This window comes from Carassius carassius, chromosome 21 (assembly GCF_963082965.1).
Source record: "Carassius carassius chromosome 21, fCarCar2.1, whole genome shotgun sequence".
Taxonomy (NCBI): Eukaryota; Metazoa; Chordata; class Actinopteri; order Cypriniformes; family Cyprinidae; genus Carassius; species Carassius carassius.
The window spans coordinates 24,785,683-24,802,831 of NC_081775.1; the positions used below are offsets into that span (position 1 = coordinate 24,785,683).

At 38.8% G+C, this 17,149-nt stretch overlaps 1 protein-coding gene across 5 annotated transcripts in view; it reads right to left on the minus strand.

The window, feature by feature from the left end:
• Nucleotides 1-1,519: 1,519 nt before the first annotated feature.
• The window catches only part of abl2 (c-abl oncogene 2, non-receptor tyrosine kinase), a 43,638-nt gene continuing 28,008 nt past the window's right edge, over nucleotides 1,520-17,149 (minus strand). The window contains exons 2-12 of one of the 5 annotated variants that reach the window (XR_009422805.1): nucleotides 12,488-12,652; nucleotides 10,159-10,454; nucleotides 9,802-10,074; nucleotides 9,515-9,599; nucleotides 8,607-8,784; nucleotides 8,315-8,499; nucleotides 8,027-8,179; nucleotides 7,454-7,543; nucleotides 7,023-7,184; nucleotides 2,298-4,060; nucleotides 1,520-2,186 (exon numbers count right to left, since the gene is read on the minus strand). Coding sequence is in view for 4 of the 5 variants with exons in the window: in XM_059503983.1 (XP_059359966.1) it covers nucleotides 2,349-4,060; nucleotides 7,023-7,184; nucleotides 7,454-7,543; nucleotides 8,027-8,179; nucleotides 8,315-8,499; nucleotides 8,607-8,784; nucleotides 9,515-9,599; nucleotides 9,802-10,074; nucleotides 10,159-10,454; nucleotides 12,488-12,652; nucleotides 13,617-13,719 (3,402 nt within the window). In the remaining variant the exon portion in view is untranslated. Of the gene's footprint in view, nucleotides 4,061-6,483; nucleotides 6,572-6,940; nucleotides 7,185-7,453; nucleotides 7,544-8,026; nucleotides 8,180-8,314; nucleotides 8,500-8,606; nucleotides 8,785-9,514; nucleotides 9,600-9,801; nucleotides 10,075-10,158; nucleotides 10,455-12,487; nucleotides 12,653-13,616; nucleotides 13,841-15,173; nucleotides 15,368-17,149 lie in introns of those variants that run through there. The other 4 variants (XM_059503984.1, XM_059503983.1, XM_059503982.1 and 1 more) reach the window with 4 other exon arrangements.

A 17,149-nucleotide genomic window follows, 5' to 3' on the forward strand; every position in this document is an offset into this window, starting at 1 on the left:
GAGGCTCATAAAGCATAAACTATAGGACAAGATTGTTCTCTCCGAATTGTTTCTCTATACATGATACATTAAAACATTATTTAATGAACAAACTTTTCGAGGAGGTTTACTAAAACAAAATTTACTGATTTTAACGAAAGAGAAAAAATACAAATCGCGTTGAGAAGTGAAAAAAAAAAAAAAAAAAAACACGTTGCTGTTTACTAAAAGGTTTAAAAGGCAAAACACTCCCTGACAATTATGTAAAACTGACAAAAACAGTCACTAACTCTTTTTTTCCCCCCGCAGTTGCTTGGTAATGAAACATTTTTAGACATAATAATAAATGGAATAAATGACCTGCATGTGTTTGAAAGAACCGCTAAATCACGCATGAAAAATATTTTTTCTGTGTTAACGTGATTACAAGAAAGGTATTCCTGACAAAGCAAAACAAATTAATGAGCTCTTTCAGTAAAAGGAGACCAGACTTCAAGCACTGTCTTTTTCTATGGAAAGGACAGATCATTGCACTTTTTCCTATTCAAGTCGGACACCTCACATACCCAGATGTTTGAACAGGGCAGCTTGTATGATAATAAAGGCTTGAAAAATCCCATTTGCCACCTAATAATGGATAATGAATATTTTTGCGCAAAACATATTTACATAAACAGATCTTTAACATGACCTTGCAGTGCACAAAACATTAAATCTCTCACAAAAGGCACCATGTAATATCAGAAAACACTGCTCATGGCAGAAAAAAATGATCATGATAAAACAAGCCAAGTTAGTGTAGGCAAATTATGCAATGAATTAGAATACAAAAATGGTTTTGAACAAACAACATGTATGATTTTCTGTTGCAGTGGAATTGAAATGTCATGGAGATGCATGGCAAAAAAATTTCTCCTTCCAAAATTTCCATACTACATACCCTAGAATAGTGAATTAAGGCAAGGCAATTAACATTTATGCTTTAAAAATGTGCTCCAGTGTAATCGGTACAAATCATATTCATTACATTTTAATTATGCATCGCAGGGTACCCACAAAAATCTCATTTATGCAAATTCTAATAGAAATCTATCATTTCATGAATGCAGACACAGAAAACAACTGTTTATGTCCTGAAGAAAATGTTTCTTTTAATAATGGTTCTTTTTTATAAAGTTTGAACTGTTAAAACAAACAAACAACAACAAAAAAAAACATTCCTGTTTTAACAAATTAATACATTCATAATGTAGATGCACAGATGGAGACCCTCACACCAGAATCTCACCACAAGGACACAAGTGAGCATTACCTTCCATACCTGTTTGTGGGTATAAAATAATATGCAATATCTACAATATCATAAAAACGCCTGTGCTTTTAATAAAGAATAATTTAAAATTCAAGTTTACAAATGGCGACATTCTAAAGTGAAATCAAAATAAAGTCACAAATCAATGTGCTAAGAAAAATGCAGTTTGTGTTAAAATACTTTGAAATACTTGTTTATCTAGTGTTGCTGCTTCTGTGTTGGCTAGAGTCAGACTGTAGATTTGTGCCATCTGGCTGACGGGGGCATTATCTAAAGGCCACAGATATAAAAGGCCGAATATGATCCATGTGGTGACAGACCCAACACCATTTCAACTATGCCACAGCCAATTACTGCTAGCAACAATAATGCATGGACCATGTCAAAATAAAGACTAATTACAGAAATTATGAATGGTCATCAAATGGACCAATCAAGTGTGGTCAAATAAAAAAAAAAGACAGTATGGGATGTTGTCAGAAGCAGTTTTAGTGTCTAATATGAGACAGAGCAGTGTTTGCAATCCAAATTCATTACTACTGCAGTTTCAGAACGAACAATATTGTTTAAGTTCAATTTATGCCATAACTGTTTGGGATTTGTATGTTTGCATTGACAATCTGATGCAAAATCCAGTTACCATGGAACTAATGCAAGTGAAATATCGAAAAAGCAAAAGGAAATCCGTAAAATGCGTGATAAGTGGACCAGTTAATTTGTAGTCGGTTCACATTAACCTGTGCAACCCCTGTATTTGTGAAAATTGATTCAGTCATACAAAGATAAAACTGTAAATATTAATTTGTCAAAAACAAAACTGTGTATTTTGGTAGTGACAAAAAGCTTATATACAAAGAACTCTGTTCCCACCTGGCAATTTCAAGGAGAAAGTCACCTGTAAACAATAAAAAGTTAGAGAGACTGTTTGTAGTAATTTTCTGAGGTACTTCTTAGAGAATACTCTCTGTCCCCCAAAACTTAAATAAAACTAAATTGATTCTGATACCCAAAGTCTCAAGGAGTACAGGAGGAGGAGTTTTGGAGGTGGACACAGTGGCTACCTTTGCACAACATCACTGATCTCTTTAATGCACGTGTGCAAGTTGTCAAGAGCCGGGCTGGTCCCAGGTCCCACTCCCCCACCTGTAGAGGAAGCGCGCAGCTCCTGTAGACTCAACTCCAGTTTCCCCACTGCCTCACGAAAGGCAAATTTATTACGTGTCTGGGGGATGCAATCGACATACCCCGAGCAGTAGTCCAAAAGTTGGTGTCCCACATCCAGGACCTGGCTGCTTGAGGAAAGCTCGGTGTTGCCTTGAAGAGCACTACTCAAACATTCGGCACATTCCAAAAGAGCCTCCTTGCTGATCTTCTCCAGTGGGATTCGTTCTGTCTGCTGCCGAGTCCGTCTAAGGGTGGGTTTGGCGGAAGTAGGGCCAGGTCCACCACTGGAAGCACCGTTGGCCATCTTAGTTTGGGTGTTGTTGTTGATAGAGGGGACTATGGGGGCTGGAGGCACTTGTGGTGGTGGTATTGATGGACGTGCTCCTCTGGCTTCTCTTCCTGTCCTTTTGACGGCATCTCCATTGACCTCAATGTTTCCACTGACAACTTCGTCAGCTGAATCAGCACTGTAGGAGTGTTGGAGGGAGCGGAGCATGGGCGGTGGAGGAGGTGCACATTTAGGCTTCACCAGTCGAGGTCGGTCACGATCGCCACTGTCGGACAGCAGTTTAAAGCGGTTGCCCTGAGAGTCCACACCGACTAGGTGTACATCAGCTGAGCTGTGCTTTAGGGTTGGGGAGATCAGCACTGGAACTTTGTGGTTGTGCAGATTGACCGAAACAAGAGTGGAGGTTTTCGATGGAGATGACCAGCCTTGCCTGTCATCTTGCCCATCTTTTCCTCGTGTGTTGGACTCTGAATTTGCCTCTCCCCCTACACCCGGTGCCCTAACTCCACCTGCGACCCCTCGTGGCAAGAGTTTGGCTTTGGGACGATCTCGTATCTGAGCCGTACCTTCGTCAAGCTTCCTCAGGATTGCATCTGAAGGTCGTGCTGCCCCATTCTCTGGCTGTGAGGTGGTGGAAGTTGTACGTTCTAATGGGGGTTTGCTTCGGTTTCTTGGTAATGTCAGCGCCATCCGCTCTAAGTCCGGCAACCCGGCAGACATAGAGGAAGTGGAATTGGAACGAGGGAATGGCTTGGTTCCACTTCCTTCGTCTATTCCAGAAGGTTTACCAGTCCGCAAACCCAGGGTCTTTTTGATAAGGCGAGGGGTAAAGAAGCCTGCAAGGCTTCCCCAACTACTACTGCTTCCCACTTGACCAGAAGTTGCTCCAGAGTTTGAACTTGAGGGTTTTTGTCCAAATGTGGCCCCACAACAGCGGGACTGCACGTGGTTGCCCTCTGCATGAGATGGAGAAAAATTCAACCCATCAGTTTGGGGCAATGGAGGAGGAGGGCCTGCAAACCCAGCCGTGGGCTCATACTTTTTATGGGGCTGGGTCTCCATCTCCCGGAAAGAGCTGCTCCTCTTGGGAGGCATAGGGAGATTCTGTTGCTGCTGAGGTGAGGATGAAGTAGAAGAGGAAGACATGGACTTCTTCTTCATGAAGGAACTGAAGAAGCCAGCCTTGCGGTCTCGGGTGAAGGTAGTGTCTTGGGAGTCCTCCAGCAGGTTAGAAGGAGACTTATCCCTCCGTTTCCGTGGTAGGGCAGGAGAGCTGCTGGAGCGTCCATCACCCAAAAAAAGGGATGCTGCAAGACCTGAACACAATAGGACAACAGAACCAAAAGTCAAAGAACAGAAAAATAAGTGGTAACAGCAGACATGCAAACTAAAACTGGAACACTTGCTTACTGCATAATTCAGTGCACAAATAGCATATTGTGCGAGACTGTGATTGCTTGACTATAAAATTAATATTTAATTTATTGCATTGTTAACAATAGTGCTGTCACAAGCAAAGGTCACAAAAGATAAACATATAGAAGTACAGCATGGTGAGCCTGGTGTAAGTGAAGAATGTTGGATGATATTAGAGAACACTGATGCTAACCCTGACTGTAATTTATAAGAAATATCCTGGTATATGCTTTTATAGAAGACACTTTGTAGTGCCTTTATGAGCTACTGCTACTGCTTGCTGTCATTATTTAAAAATGAAAGTACATGACATCTCTTTAATTGATGGGGCAATTTTTATGAGTGGGCCAAGATATATAGATATAAGATAGAAGATATATTTTTTCTTTTTTACAGGTCCTGTGGCAAACATGAAGTCTAGGTATTTGCTGTATATAGAGAGTATCACTTGATATGTGCGGAAAACTAAGATTGCCAGGAAAATCAATGGCAGGACAATAAAGATACAGGAATACAAAACAAGAAATGTATAAAACATTAAAAATAAACTTATTGCATGCTTGAAAGGTTTCATAACATGACAAAAATTAATTATAAACAATTCCACCTTAAAAGCTCATTTTATATAAACTTTATGTAATTTTAATAAATAGCAAATAAATAGTTTTAAGTTTAAAAACAATATTGCACAATACATGAAAAATGCTTAAACAAATTTTAATCAAAATATAGATACACGTGCAGTGCTTGTGTGGATACTTGGGGTTTAGTGACAGGACAAATGCAGCAAATGGGACACATACATACACATACACACATACACAAATGGGATCACAATACATTTCAAACAATAAACACAAACATTAGAACAAAAGAAATAAATATATATAAATATATATACAGGACTGTCAATCGATTAAAATGTATAATCTAATTTAATCACACCCTTTTTCTGTGATTAATCGAGATTAATTGCACACTTCATGAAATTAAGCATAGACAATTTATCTGATCATTTATCAAATGTTTATTTTGTCATCATTTGCTATATCCAGCAAAGTAAACCAAAAGATTGAAGGTTGATACTCAAAAATCTGTATTTTCTGCAAGCTTTTTTTCAAGATAAATTGAGATGTCTTTCCAAAAAAGGACACCAAACACCCAACTGGTATAAGGACCCCATATAAGCACATATGAAAGAAAAGAAAATCTGAATTTTATAGTATGTATACAGTGCAACAGCAAAGAGCTATTTTTACATTTTAAAATGTTGCAATAAGGAACAGGACCACATGGAGATGCAAAAAAAAAAAAGAACCTTAACCAACCGCCTGCTGACTGCAAATATCTACTACAGTACACGGATCCATTCAGTATAACTAAACACAGACAAATCAAAACATTATCATGAATATGTGGAAACAACGTCAATGTACAGAAATGTCTGTGCCTGTGCATAAATACAATGTGCAATCAATGTGTCAAGAGCACTCATACATGCATTATTATAACGGACTCACACGTGCTTACTGTACGACTGCTGTAAGCCACCGCAATCATCTTTACCTTGATTGCAGTCTTCATCCATCAAAACTTTACTAGCAAGACTGGTTATCCAGTTGAGAAAATGTAATATGTGTCATATCTGGCCAGACAGTGGTGGGATGTGCTGACAATCAGTTCAGTCTGTACTTCACACAGCGAGTGTGACCTGTGAGGTCTCACACTCTTCAGAGATAATCAAAGAGCTTGTGTTTTAAAGCGTAACACAATGGAATGAAGAATTCACTGAATAAACGCAACGCGAGTATCTGTTCTCAATGCAATCTCTGATGTAATCACCCTGTTTTCCTTAATATTAGCAATTTTTTGGATAGATTGTTTGAATGCATTAGCTTACTGGATCATTGGACTGAAAACTTTCCCAGAGTTTAGCAGCTTAAAATAATCTGATCGCAAGCAGAGAAGCAAAATTGGGTTAAAGGGTTAGAATAGAAATTGTGCTTCAGTAATTTTGCGGATTGTATAAATAAATTGCATGTGTTAAAGTGTTAACATTGACAGCAAAAAAAAAAAAAAATATATATATATATTTTATATATATATATATATATATATATATATATATATATATATATATATATATACACACACACGTTTTCATCAAGTTCCATAGCCATAAAGTATTGACTAGTTACTTTTCACTCAACCTGTGTGTGTGTGTGTGTGTGTGTGTGTGTGTGTGTGTGTATATATATATATATATATATATATATATATACACACACACACACACACACACACACACACACACACATATATATGTATGTATATACACATATATGATATAATACACAGAATATTCTAAATCAGGCTATATTAGTGAATTGGTAGGGTTATATAGTGAGTGAGTGAAGTGAGTGAGTGAGTGAAGTGACATTCAGCCAAGTATGGTGACCCATACTCAGAATTTGTGCTCTGCATTTAACCCATTCGAAGTGCACACACACAGAGCAGTGAACACACACACACACACACTGTGAGCACACACCCGGAGCAGTGGGCAGCCATTTATGCTGCGGCGCCCGGGGAGCAGTTGGGGGTTCAATGCCTTGCTCAAGGGCACCTAAGTCGTGGTATTGAAGGAGGAGAGAGAACTGTACATGCACTCCCCCCACCCACAATTCCTGCCAGCCCGGGACTCGAACTCACAACCTTTCGATTGGGAGTCCGACTCTCTAACCATTAGGCCACGACTTTCCCCGTGGCCTACTATGTAGCTCTGTTAATCAGTAATGAACACCACTCCCATTCTCTTGAGCTTCTGTCTGAGCCGATTGAGCCGGAGTTGAGCCTGTATACCTGCAGGGCCGTGAGGTCCTGCCTCCTCCATATTCTCTTTGTTCTCAGAGTGTTTCTTCTGCCCACGAGACTTTGAAGGCAAGAGTGGCATATCGTGGCCAAAGGTGTGTGTGAGCCCACCTTGCCCACCAGATGCGGTTTTACACAGCTCTTCGGCGACCTCTGGAGAGGAGTAAGCAGACAGATTAATCTAAATACTGTGAGTCATATCTTCAACTTTATTGTAGTCAATTTTCAATGGTAAATTATCATAAATGCACTTCCATATTAAATTCAATACAAGCTGCACCTATGTTATTTATTCTTTCTTTAAAGCCAGTTTAAGACTATGTATTGTGCTTTAATTTAACATTATGTATATAAGATCTGCATAAAAAGTCAGCTTGGTTTACGGCTTCCTCTGTCACTCAAAACAGATGATGCAATAATACCTTCTGAGATGCTCGAGTCATGGAACATGGTCTCAAAGGCCTGGTGAATCTCAGCAAATGAGGGTCTATCTAGTGGACTCCACTGCCAGCCTACCAACACACAAACAAAACATGGCTTTACTCTATGGTTAAAAAAGACTTTTTTGAAAAGAAGCAATGATACGTTAAATTGCTCACAAGTGACAGTAAAAGTTACAAAATGAATGTTACAACAGATTTCTATTTCAAACAAATGCTGTTCTTTAAAAAAATTACTTTATCAATGAGTCCTGAAAAACTCGGATCGAAAAAGGATCATGTGACACTGAAGTATGAAGTAATGGCTGTTGAAAATTCAGCTTTACCATCAAAGGAATAAATTACATTTTAAATATATCAAAATATAAATAATATTAATATTTCTCAACACTGCACACTGCTTATAGAACTGCTTATAGAATATGTATGACATTATTTGAATATACACTAGAATATGACTTGACATTATTTGAATATACACTAATGAGATAATACTTTTTAAAGTTATTAAGTAAAAGCTATGAAGTGTTTTAAAAAGTCACTGCTGATACTCACAGGCTCTCATGAGCTCATAGACTTTAGGTGGACAGCCCTCGGGCTGCTCCATGCGGTAGCCCTTCTCCAGCAGATCGTACACCTGAGACAGGTCGATTCCTGGGTATGGAGACATGCCATATGTGGCAATCTCCCAGAGCAAAACTCCAAATGCTGGAAAATTGGGGAGAATAAGCAAGTCACTTATTTATAAACAAATAAACCATTTTTGTCTGTAACACATAGCGCCTAATGGAGTAGCAGGACTTTCAACACAATTCTTATAACAAAATGAAATTAGTAACTGACCCCACACATCTGATTTGATGGAGAAGGTGTTATAGGCCAGACTCTCTGGCGCGGTCCATTTGATGGGGAATTTGGCCCCAGCATGAGCGGTGTAGGTGTCACCTGTCATCAGCCGGCTCAGTCCAAAATCAGCCACCTTGACCACATGATTCTCTCCAACCAAACAATTACGTGCTGCCAAGTCCCTGAGAAAGAGATCGAGAAGATGGAGTGAGATCTCTCAATGGGATATGAGACTATATAACCAATGAGAACTCCTGAAATCTACTGACGGTTGAAGAGCAACGCTCACCTGTGGATGAAGTTCTTCTTCTCCAGATACTCCATGGCAGAGGAGATCTGAGTGGCCATGTACAGCAAAACCACAGCATTGACCTGCTCCCGGTCACACTCACGCAGATAGTCCAGCAGGTTCCCGTGTGGCATGTACTCGGTCACTATATAGAATGGAGGCTCCAATGTACACACACCTAGAAAGCAGCATCAAAACAAATGACCAATTTGGGACAAATCTAGAAACAGATTTTGGCTAAAACAAACAATTGTTATTTCTTATTTGAGCAAAATGCATGGGTAATGCGTACTCATTAATGGTTGATTAACGTAGTCGATAAGTTCCTTGAGATTTTTTTCTAAACTGTCTAGACAAGGACATCTCTTATTGGGTCAACTGAACCGAAACCAGTTAAAGCATATATTGTGATCCTGGACCACAAAACCAGTCATAAGGATCTTTTTTATTACTGAGATTCATTCATCATCTGAAAGCTGAATAAATAAATAGCTTTTCATTGATGTATAGTTTGTAAGGATAGGACAAAATTTGGCCGAGATACAACTATTTAAAAGTCTGGAATCTGATCTAAATCTAAAAGTCTTTAAAGTTGTCCAAAAGAAGTTCTTAGCAATGCATATTATAAATCAATAATTACGTTTTGATATATCTACGGTAGGAAATGTATTAAATATCTTCATGGAACATTACCTTTACGTAATATCCTAATGATTTTTGGCATAAAAGAAAAATCAATAATTTTGACCCACATAATGTATTGTTGGCTATTGCTACATATATACCCATGCTACTTATGACTGCTTTTGTGGTCCAAGGTCACATATAGCTTCAAATCTGGAGTTGCGGACTAATTTTTCAGCCAATATGTCAACTATTTAAAAAAAAAAAAATCCCAGTACACTCACCTAGCAATTGTACCAAATTGGGATGTTTCACCTCCTTCATGACTGCAGCTTCCTTCAGAAACTCTTCAACCTCCATGGTGTCCTCCTTTGAAACAAAGTAATGCAATATATAATATTAACACATTACAGAACTAGCCAAACAACTACAAAAACAGAAATCCATGGGTGCAATAAAATGACCAGCCACTTGGTGGCACACAATCCCACATAAACAGTTCAATGCGATAAAAACCAGTGAAATAAGGGGAAAATATAGAAATTGAGAGCATAGGCATAAAAACACGAACCTTTAGTGTTTTTACGGCTACGGTGAGGTTGTACTTTTTCCAAACTCCGACGTACACCTCTCCGTATTGGCCTCCGCCTAACTTGTGCTTCATGGTGATGTCGGTGCGCTCCATCTCCCACTTGTCGTGGATGGGGGAGACGCCGTAGACGGTTGGTTTGTTGCATTTTGGAGCAGGATAGTGTAATGTGGTTACCAGACCATCTGCCACTGTGGAATGATGATGAACCAGCTCAGCTAATGTGCTGAAACGACTTTCAGCTGTTACATAGACCTGAGGCAGAAGAGAAGGAGACCAACTTTAAAATCAAAGGAAAAGGAGCTTTACTTTTGTAAAGCAGAGTGAAAGGAGCCCAACCTTTCCATCAGAGGCAGTGTTGATCCGGTAATGATAGACCCGTCCCTCATAGCGAAGGGAGATGGAGAGCTGGCCAGGGCTGCTCTCGCTCTCTCTCACTAGGAAGCTGCCGTTGATCAGGCTGCTGAGCAGGTACTCAGCGGCGCTGCGGGACACAGGCCCATGATACCAGCTGTGCTTCTCCAGACTGTTCACGGGGGTGATGTAGTTACTGGGCACCCAACCCTGGCCATTCTTCGACCGGACTTCACTCCACTCGCCATTCTGGTTGTACCCCAACACTCGCAGCTTCTCTCCTGAAATGCAAAAAAGAACAGAACATTGTACAAAGCAATCACTTGGTGTTCAGATCTTCTCACATTTTTATGCATAATGTTTTCCTTATGATTCAACAATGTAATCCCTTGTTATTCATACCAATGCTTCTCCCTTGAATGGAATGGAATGAGAGATTAGAAATGCAAGCCACAACAAGCCCATCGTTCAACTATAAAAGCACATCAGGTCTTTCAAAATAAGGCAAAGTGCATGTTTACATAGGTAACTACAGTAATAATTCATAAATAAGATCAGTTTGGGCTTGTCCATTAGGTAATGTTTTCATCTTATAAAAGATGAACCTAGAGTCTTATATAAGAGTTCTGAGATCTGAACAAATACTGAAGGCACCTGAGAGTGGAGGAAGAAAAGTGACAATCATAACAATCAAATATATCAACTATTCAATGTAATGTGGTGTTTTTTAATTTCTGCAAATATGCATTTCAGACAGACATCTCTGGCAGCTGCACCATGCTCCATGACAGTCACTTTTTTTTAAGACGCCATCGAAGTTAAAAATTGAATTATGTAAATTTTTTTACAAGATATGCCTCCAAAAAGCACTATTGAGAACATCCCACGAGCCTTGTGTTCTGTTCAATTAAGCTGTGCTCCATCAAGCTGTTGGAAAAAAAAGAACGCTCCAAAGCCTCTATAGAGTGTTAAATCTGTGTGTACACTGTGCACAGACAAAAACAATGATGTAACCAATTACCAAAATAAAAAAATAAGGCCACTTTTTGGCACGTTTGTGTATTATTTTGATCGAACTTTATATATATATATATATATATATATATATATATATATATATATATATATATATATATATATATATATATATATATATATATATATATATATATATATATATATATATATATATAATTTATTTTAATATATTTTAAAAAGGTAATTTATTTCTATGATGTTGAGAAAGCTGAATTTTTAAATTTTTGTGGAAATTGTGATGCATTTTTTCAGGATTCTTTGATAAATCTAAAAATTCCAAAATAATTTATTTTAAATAAAAATCTTTTGTGCCATTATAAAAGTCTTTCACGGTCACGTCTGATCATTTTAATGCATCCTTCCTGTAAATAATAAAAAAAGAATAATTGCTTTAAAAAAATCTTATTGCCCCCAAACATTTGAATGGTATTTTGAATGATACATTTGGTTCAATTCCTTTGATCAATCATAGGTCCAGCAGAGGGTGCTCTCCTCCTGCCAAGGAAACACAATTCAGGCCTGCTAGCTATCAGACACCAAGTGCTTTTTTGCCATTCCTAAATCGACACTGGCGTGGCAACAAGGCCCATGCGAGAAGACAGGAAGAGGCTGGTGCATTGGTGCATTACATTACCGGCCATTAGCAATTACTTCAGAGAAAAAGAGCAGACTGCTAACCCCCTCTCTCTGAATTCTCTTCTCTTGGGCTAGTCTGTGTTTACCCACCTGCTTTTCACCCAGCTGATGGGATTACACTTCAAAGTGGGCATTAGCGTTAGCTGTTTCAGCGTGGAGCATCTGAGCACAGAACCGCCTGACTCGTTCCCTAAGTCCATGGAAAGAGCAGTGGGCGTTAGCACATATGGCTAAAGTTGGTGCCCATGTGTTTATGCTCCTCAGTTGAATAAAATTTTAAGTTTAGCATCCGCTTTCATTTTTAGCTTGGTTCTTTAATCCTACAAACTGCTGCTGGGAAGAGGAACAAGTTGTTCTGAAGTATAGTAAAGAGGAAGGAGAGTGATGGAAGGAAAAGGAAAGATGCATGGTGGCTTTGTTATAAAGAAAGAGGAAGTTATCCATAACAGTTGTGAAGACATTCTTCAGCTTTGTTTTTTTCCAGGTATTAAAATTGGTCTTGGGTTTCACTTGAGTTTACACTATCGATGCAATGAGGTTTGTCATCCGTGTACAGAGGTGGAGATCAAACTGTTAAAGTTTTCAGTGAAACAGAGCACCGCATGTTGCGCAACCACTCCTCTCCTTTCGATTATCATACCTTTTGTGATGCTCAGTGTGTTGTCACCACTGGCAACAAAGTCGTAAAGCGCTACAAAGAGGTTGGGGTCACTCTCTGCAGCCCCCAGCAGATTCTCCTTCGAGCTCCAGCGCACCGCCTCCGTCAGCGACGTCGAGTCCAGTCCAAACGGCCTGTGCAGGGCCTCTGTGAGGAAGAAAGAGGGACAAATAACAGGCTTTATGAGTAACAGAAAACATAAGCAGTTGTTGATGGAGCATATGGCATCTCAAACGAGACGAGGCTTCTGGGAAGGGCAAAATGAGTCAGTGTATGAGGGGAGGGGTTTCAGGAGTTGACGAACATGTTAACGTCAAGGTGGGGAGGGAGAAGTGAAGCAACTGCAACCATTTGACACAAAATGAAAACGAGGGTGATTTAAAATGAAATCACTGTGCTCCTTATGTCATACCTCACTTAACACTTTTTTTTTGCAAGTGATATGTGTAAACAATATTATGAAGGCTACACAAAACTTCAATAAGTGATTATAAAAAAAAAAAAAAAAAAATACAAACAAAAACAAAACTGTACTAGATGCTAGGGACGTTAATCATGGATGGACATTCAATTAATAAAATAACATAATATTAATTTTGTCAATAATTATTGAAATATTTTACAATCCACAAAGAATTATTGGAGAAAATGTATGTATATTTTTAACATATACATAAATAATAATATTAATAACAATTATTATTATTTTAAAATATTATACTACATAAATAATAAAAAACGAAAAGTTATTTCAAATGCAGCAGACTGAACATATTTGACTAATAAAAGTCAAAAATGTATTTTATATTCATATATATATTCATATATATATATATTCAATTAATTCCTAAAAAATTCCAAATGCTTAATTTGTGAAAAAGTAGATGACCACCAGAAACCCACCAAGAGCAAACCATTTGACCAAGAAATAGCTTCTACATTGAACACACAGAAAAAAATATCAAATACACATCCCTCGACCTGAAAAGCTTCTACATTGAACACACAGAAAAAAATATCAAATACACATCCCTCGACCTGAAACCCTCCACAAAAACAACAACAACAAAAAACCCACTGCCATTCAGGGCGCCGTTATAGCGATGTCTACCTGCGAAGCAATAGTGGTCCACATCCTGTGGGTTGGACAGGTTGGTCAGCCTGACCCTTTCTTCTTCAAAACTGCTGCTGGACGGCAGGGTCTTCAAAGGCATAATCTAGCAGTTCTAGATTAGTCTCTGATCTCACATGTACTAAAACACAGACCTAATGTGTTGAGGGTTCTGCTTCTGTCTGAGAGGGTTTGATTCTTAAGGAACTTCTTAAGGAGAGGAGGAGCATGAAATGGCTTTGAGGTTGGAAAAATGGTGTGGGAGAGTCCCCACGCCTTGAGCATGCCTGCGTCTGCTGGTCTTCCTCTACAGCTGTCAACCAGCCACAAACACACCCACCAAGCATGTCTGGGCAGCTGCCCCTTTCCTCAGGGAAAAGTGTGGCAGGACAAACCGTCGGACGAGGTAGAAATGAAAAGGCATCAGAAACTCCCTTTACTGATCCCTATGAAACAAATTCTGCCACTAAGATTAGGCTACAATAGGTTTACCTTTACAAAACTGTGGCATTACCATAGTAGAGGGTCTGAATCAAATAGTAATACCATGGAATTGAACACATTCACATCCCAAGGTAACTTAACAAATAGCTAAATTAAGTTAAATTATTCAACATGAATCGAAATATCTACAATAGATGGGTCACAATGGGTGACTAGTTATTCAAAAAACAACTAGATGCTCTAAAATCAAATCAAAATCACTAATGGTTAAACTAAGTTTTATTTCAATATCCTATAAATGCTTTTCTTTTAAACTTTCTTTTCAAAGAGAACAGCTACTCTATATTGTTATAATATTTCACAATATATGTTTTACTGTATTTTTGGTAAAATAAAATGCAGCCTTGATGAGCATAAGAGACATACTTTAAAAACATTAGAAATCTTACCAACATCAAACTTTTGAAGGGTAGTGCATATAACAACATAATATTTGAAAGCATTATAATACCAACCAAATATTAATTTGCAGATTACAGTAACAGTGTTACTGAATTATTAGCATACAACAGTAACAAAAATGTCAGCAATAACCAATAGTGTAAATTTAAAAAACACATCTGCATTTTATACCATCTGTTGTTAAATAAGATAATCTGTCTTGTGTAAACGCCAACTAAGAAACTCATTCAATCAGCTCAAGTAAAACCAAAGCTTCCAGTTAAGATGGATTAATAAATCAGTAGTTTGAGCAACCCACCAACTAGTTGATTTTCTGTGATAAATATGTCGTTTTGAACATCCCTAAAAGAACCCACAAAACTCCTAGTGTTGTTGACAAATGCACATTATCCACAGAAATAACAACATAGCAAATTAGACTTAACTACATAAATAACCCTTAAAAATAATATTAGGGCAAAATGTAATTGATGGTTCAACAAGTCTAAAATGCCCCTATAAATGAAACCGGAAACAATCATTATGAATAAATGACAAAACAAAGACTGGTCTTACACAACCTAATAAACCTGCAAGAACACGCAGCTGAGACAGTCAATGCCTGTGTGGCAAACCTGACTTTGCCACACAAACCGATACATACAGCCCTACCTTTATTCCTGACCAGCATGCAGTGCTTCCCAGTCCTAGTCAGATGACTGATCCACAGCTCCCAGTACATGATCCCAGTTCCAGTATAAGGGCTAATGGGAAACCACTCCAGGGTTTAATTCACTCTACAACACTCAAGTCGAAAATCTGCAACGCTACTTTTGGTTGAATCATTTCAGTCTCTGGTGCAGCTCAGAGCTCAGAGTTTCCAACCCCGCAGCCGGAATGCCACTGCGACTTGATTGTGGGCCTCCATGCCAACTGCCCTGAGTAAGAAATGTCCACATGTGCTTGTGTGAGATTTTGGGAGAGTGGGAGAGTGGAGTTCTGAGGGTGGTTTTATTGGATGTCCTGTGAGGGGAGGCGTGTGGGGGGCCCGTTGGTTTTAGAAGGGGGTTGGAACGAGCAGATGGTTCTATTTCTACACCATGTGTGCTGCCTACCCAACATCCTCTTAGGAGAGGCTGGAAAAGCATAGAGGTGTGGAAACTTTAGTGCAAAATGCCTGTACCACATTAAACGTACCCTTGAGTTTCAGAGCAACATGTAAAATGTATTAAGATGGGACACTCAGTTATTCAGTTACACCCAAAACCACTCAACAAGAATCAAAGACATCAGCACACAAGACCTCAACAGACTAGATGACAGGATTCTATGAACATAATAAAAGAAAAAGAGATTCAAGTCTCAATTCTATACTACGTAGGCCAGACAGACAGATAGGCAGAAAGACGTAATGAGAGACACAGACAGATGTAATAACAGACATACAAGATATATATTGACAGACAGACAAACAGATTAAATGACAGTTATTGACTGACAGATAGACAGTCTTTTGTTGTTACTTTTTATATGAAAAAAAAAGTTTTTCAAATTCTGCCCATTTTATTAGGAAATTCAAGCAATAAAAACTATTTTAGCACTATTTAATGTGGTGTGCTAGATCGGTGTAGACGCCTCAGATCAAGCGAAGTAGAACTGATCATCTCTCTCACTAGTGGGTACTCGTCTGAGTGTAATCACTGGCATCAGGGTTGCCAGGTTTTCACAACAAACCCACCCAACTGCTATTCAAAACAAGCCCAACTATATTTTGAGGGGGGTTCCCCGGTAAAAATCGCATTCCAGAGGGTAAAATTAGGGCTGTGACGGTTGCCGTGACAACCGCGTCACCGCGGTGGTCGGTTGCTACCGCGGTTGTCTACTGCCACCGGCGGTAGTGCACGTGACGTCACAAACTCTATAGCAAGCATAATACAAAGTTTTGTATATAAGTGTAATAACTGTAATAGTTGCAAATTCTAAGTCTATGGTAATTAAGTCTACAACAAATTCTACATCTCTGTGGGTGACGGGCACAGATGCGCGGGAGCTCGCTGTTTTGTAGTCTCTGACGTGTGTCACTGTGAGGACACGAACGCATAAACAGTCACTTCATGAGAATTTACCGTTTCATTTGAGAAAACAGTTCGGTTTAACGTGAGTAAATTGACAATATATTAGGCTACAACAGTAGCTTAATATATTGTAATTTAAATCTACCGAACAGTAGATTTAGCTATGTCTCTATGTAGTTACCATAGACTTAGAATTTAAAATTCTAAGTCTATGGTAATTAACAAATTACCTCAAACACAGCGTTTCCTTTAGATTGGCAGATTTGAGCGCAGGAAAATACAGTTTATGCATTCAGCAAATTAATTTAGTGTTGGGGGATGGATCTTGTTGGGAAAGCAAATACCGCATCACCGATCTGGAGTCATCTGCATTCATGTCACCCATCAGCGTTTGCACAAGTTCTCGTGATCGCAAACACTGGCTGGTCAGGTTTGGTGAGGCTTTCTCCAAACTGGCCAAATACAAACAAGACAGCGATGAATAAACGATGGTAACAAGAAATATGGCAACGATTCCTATTTCAAAGAGAGCGCGTGCAGATGAGGAGTTACTGAGCTTGCTTGGTGGCGGAA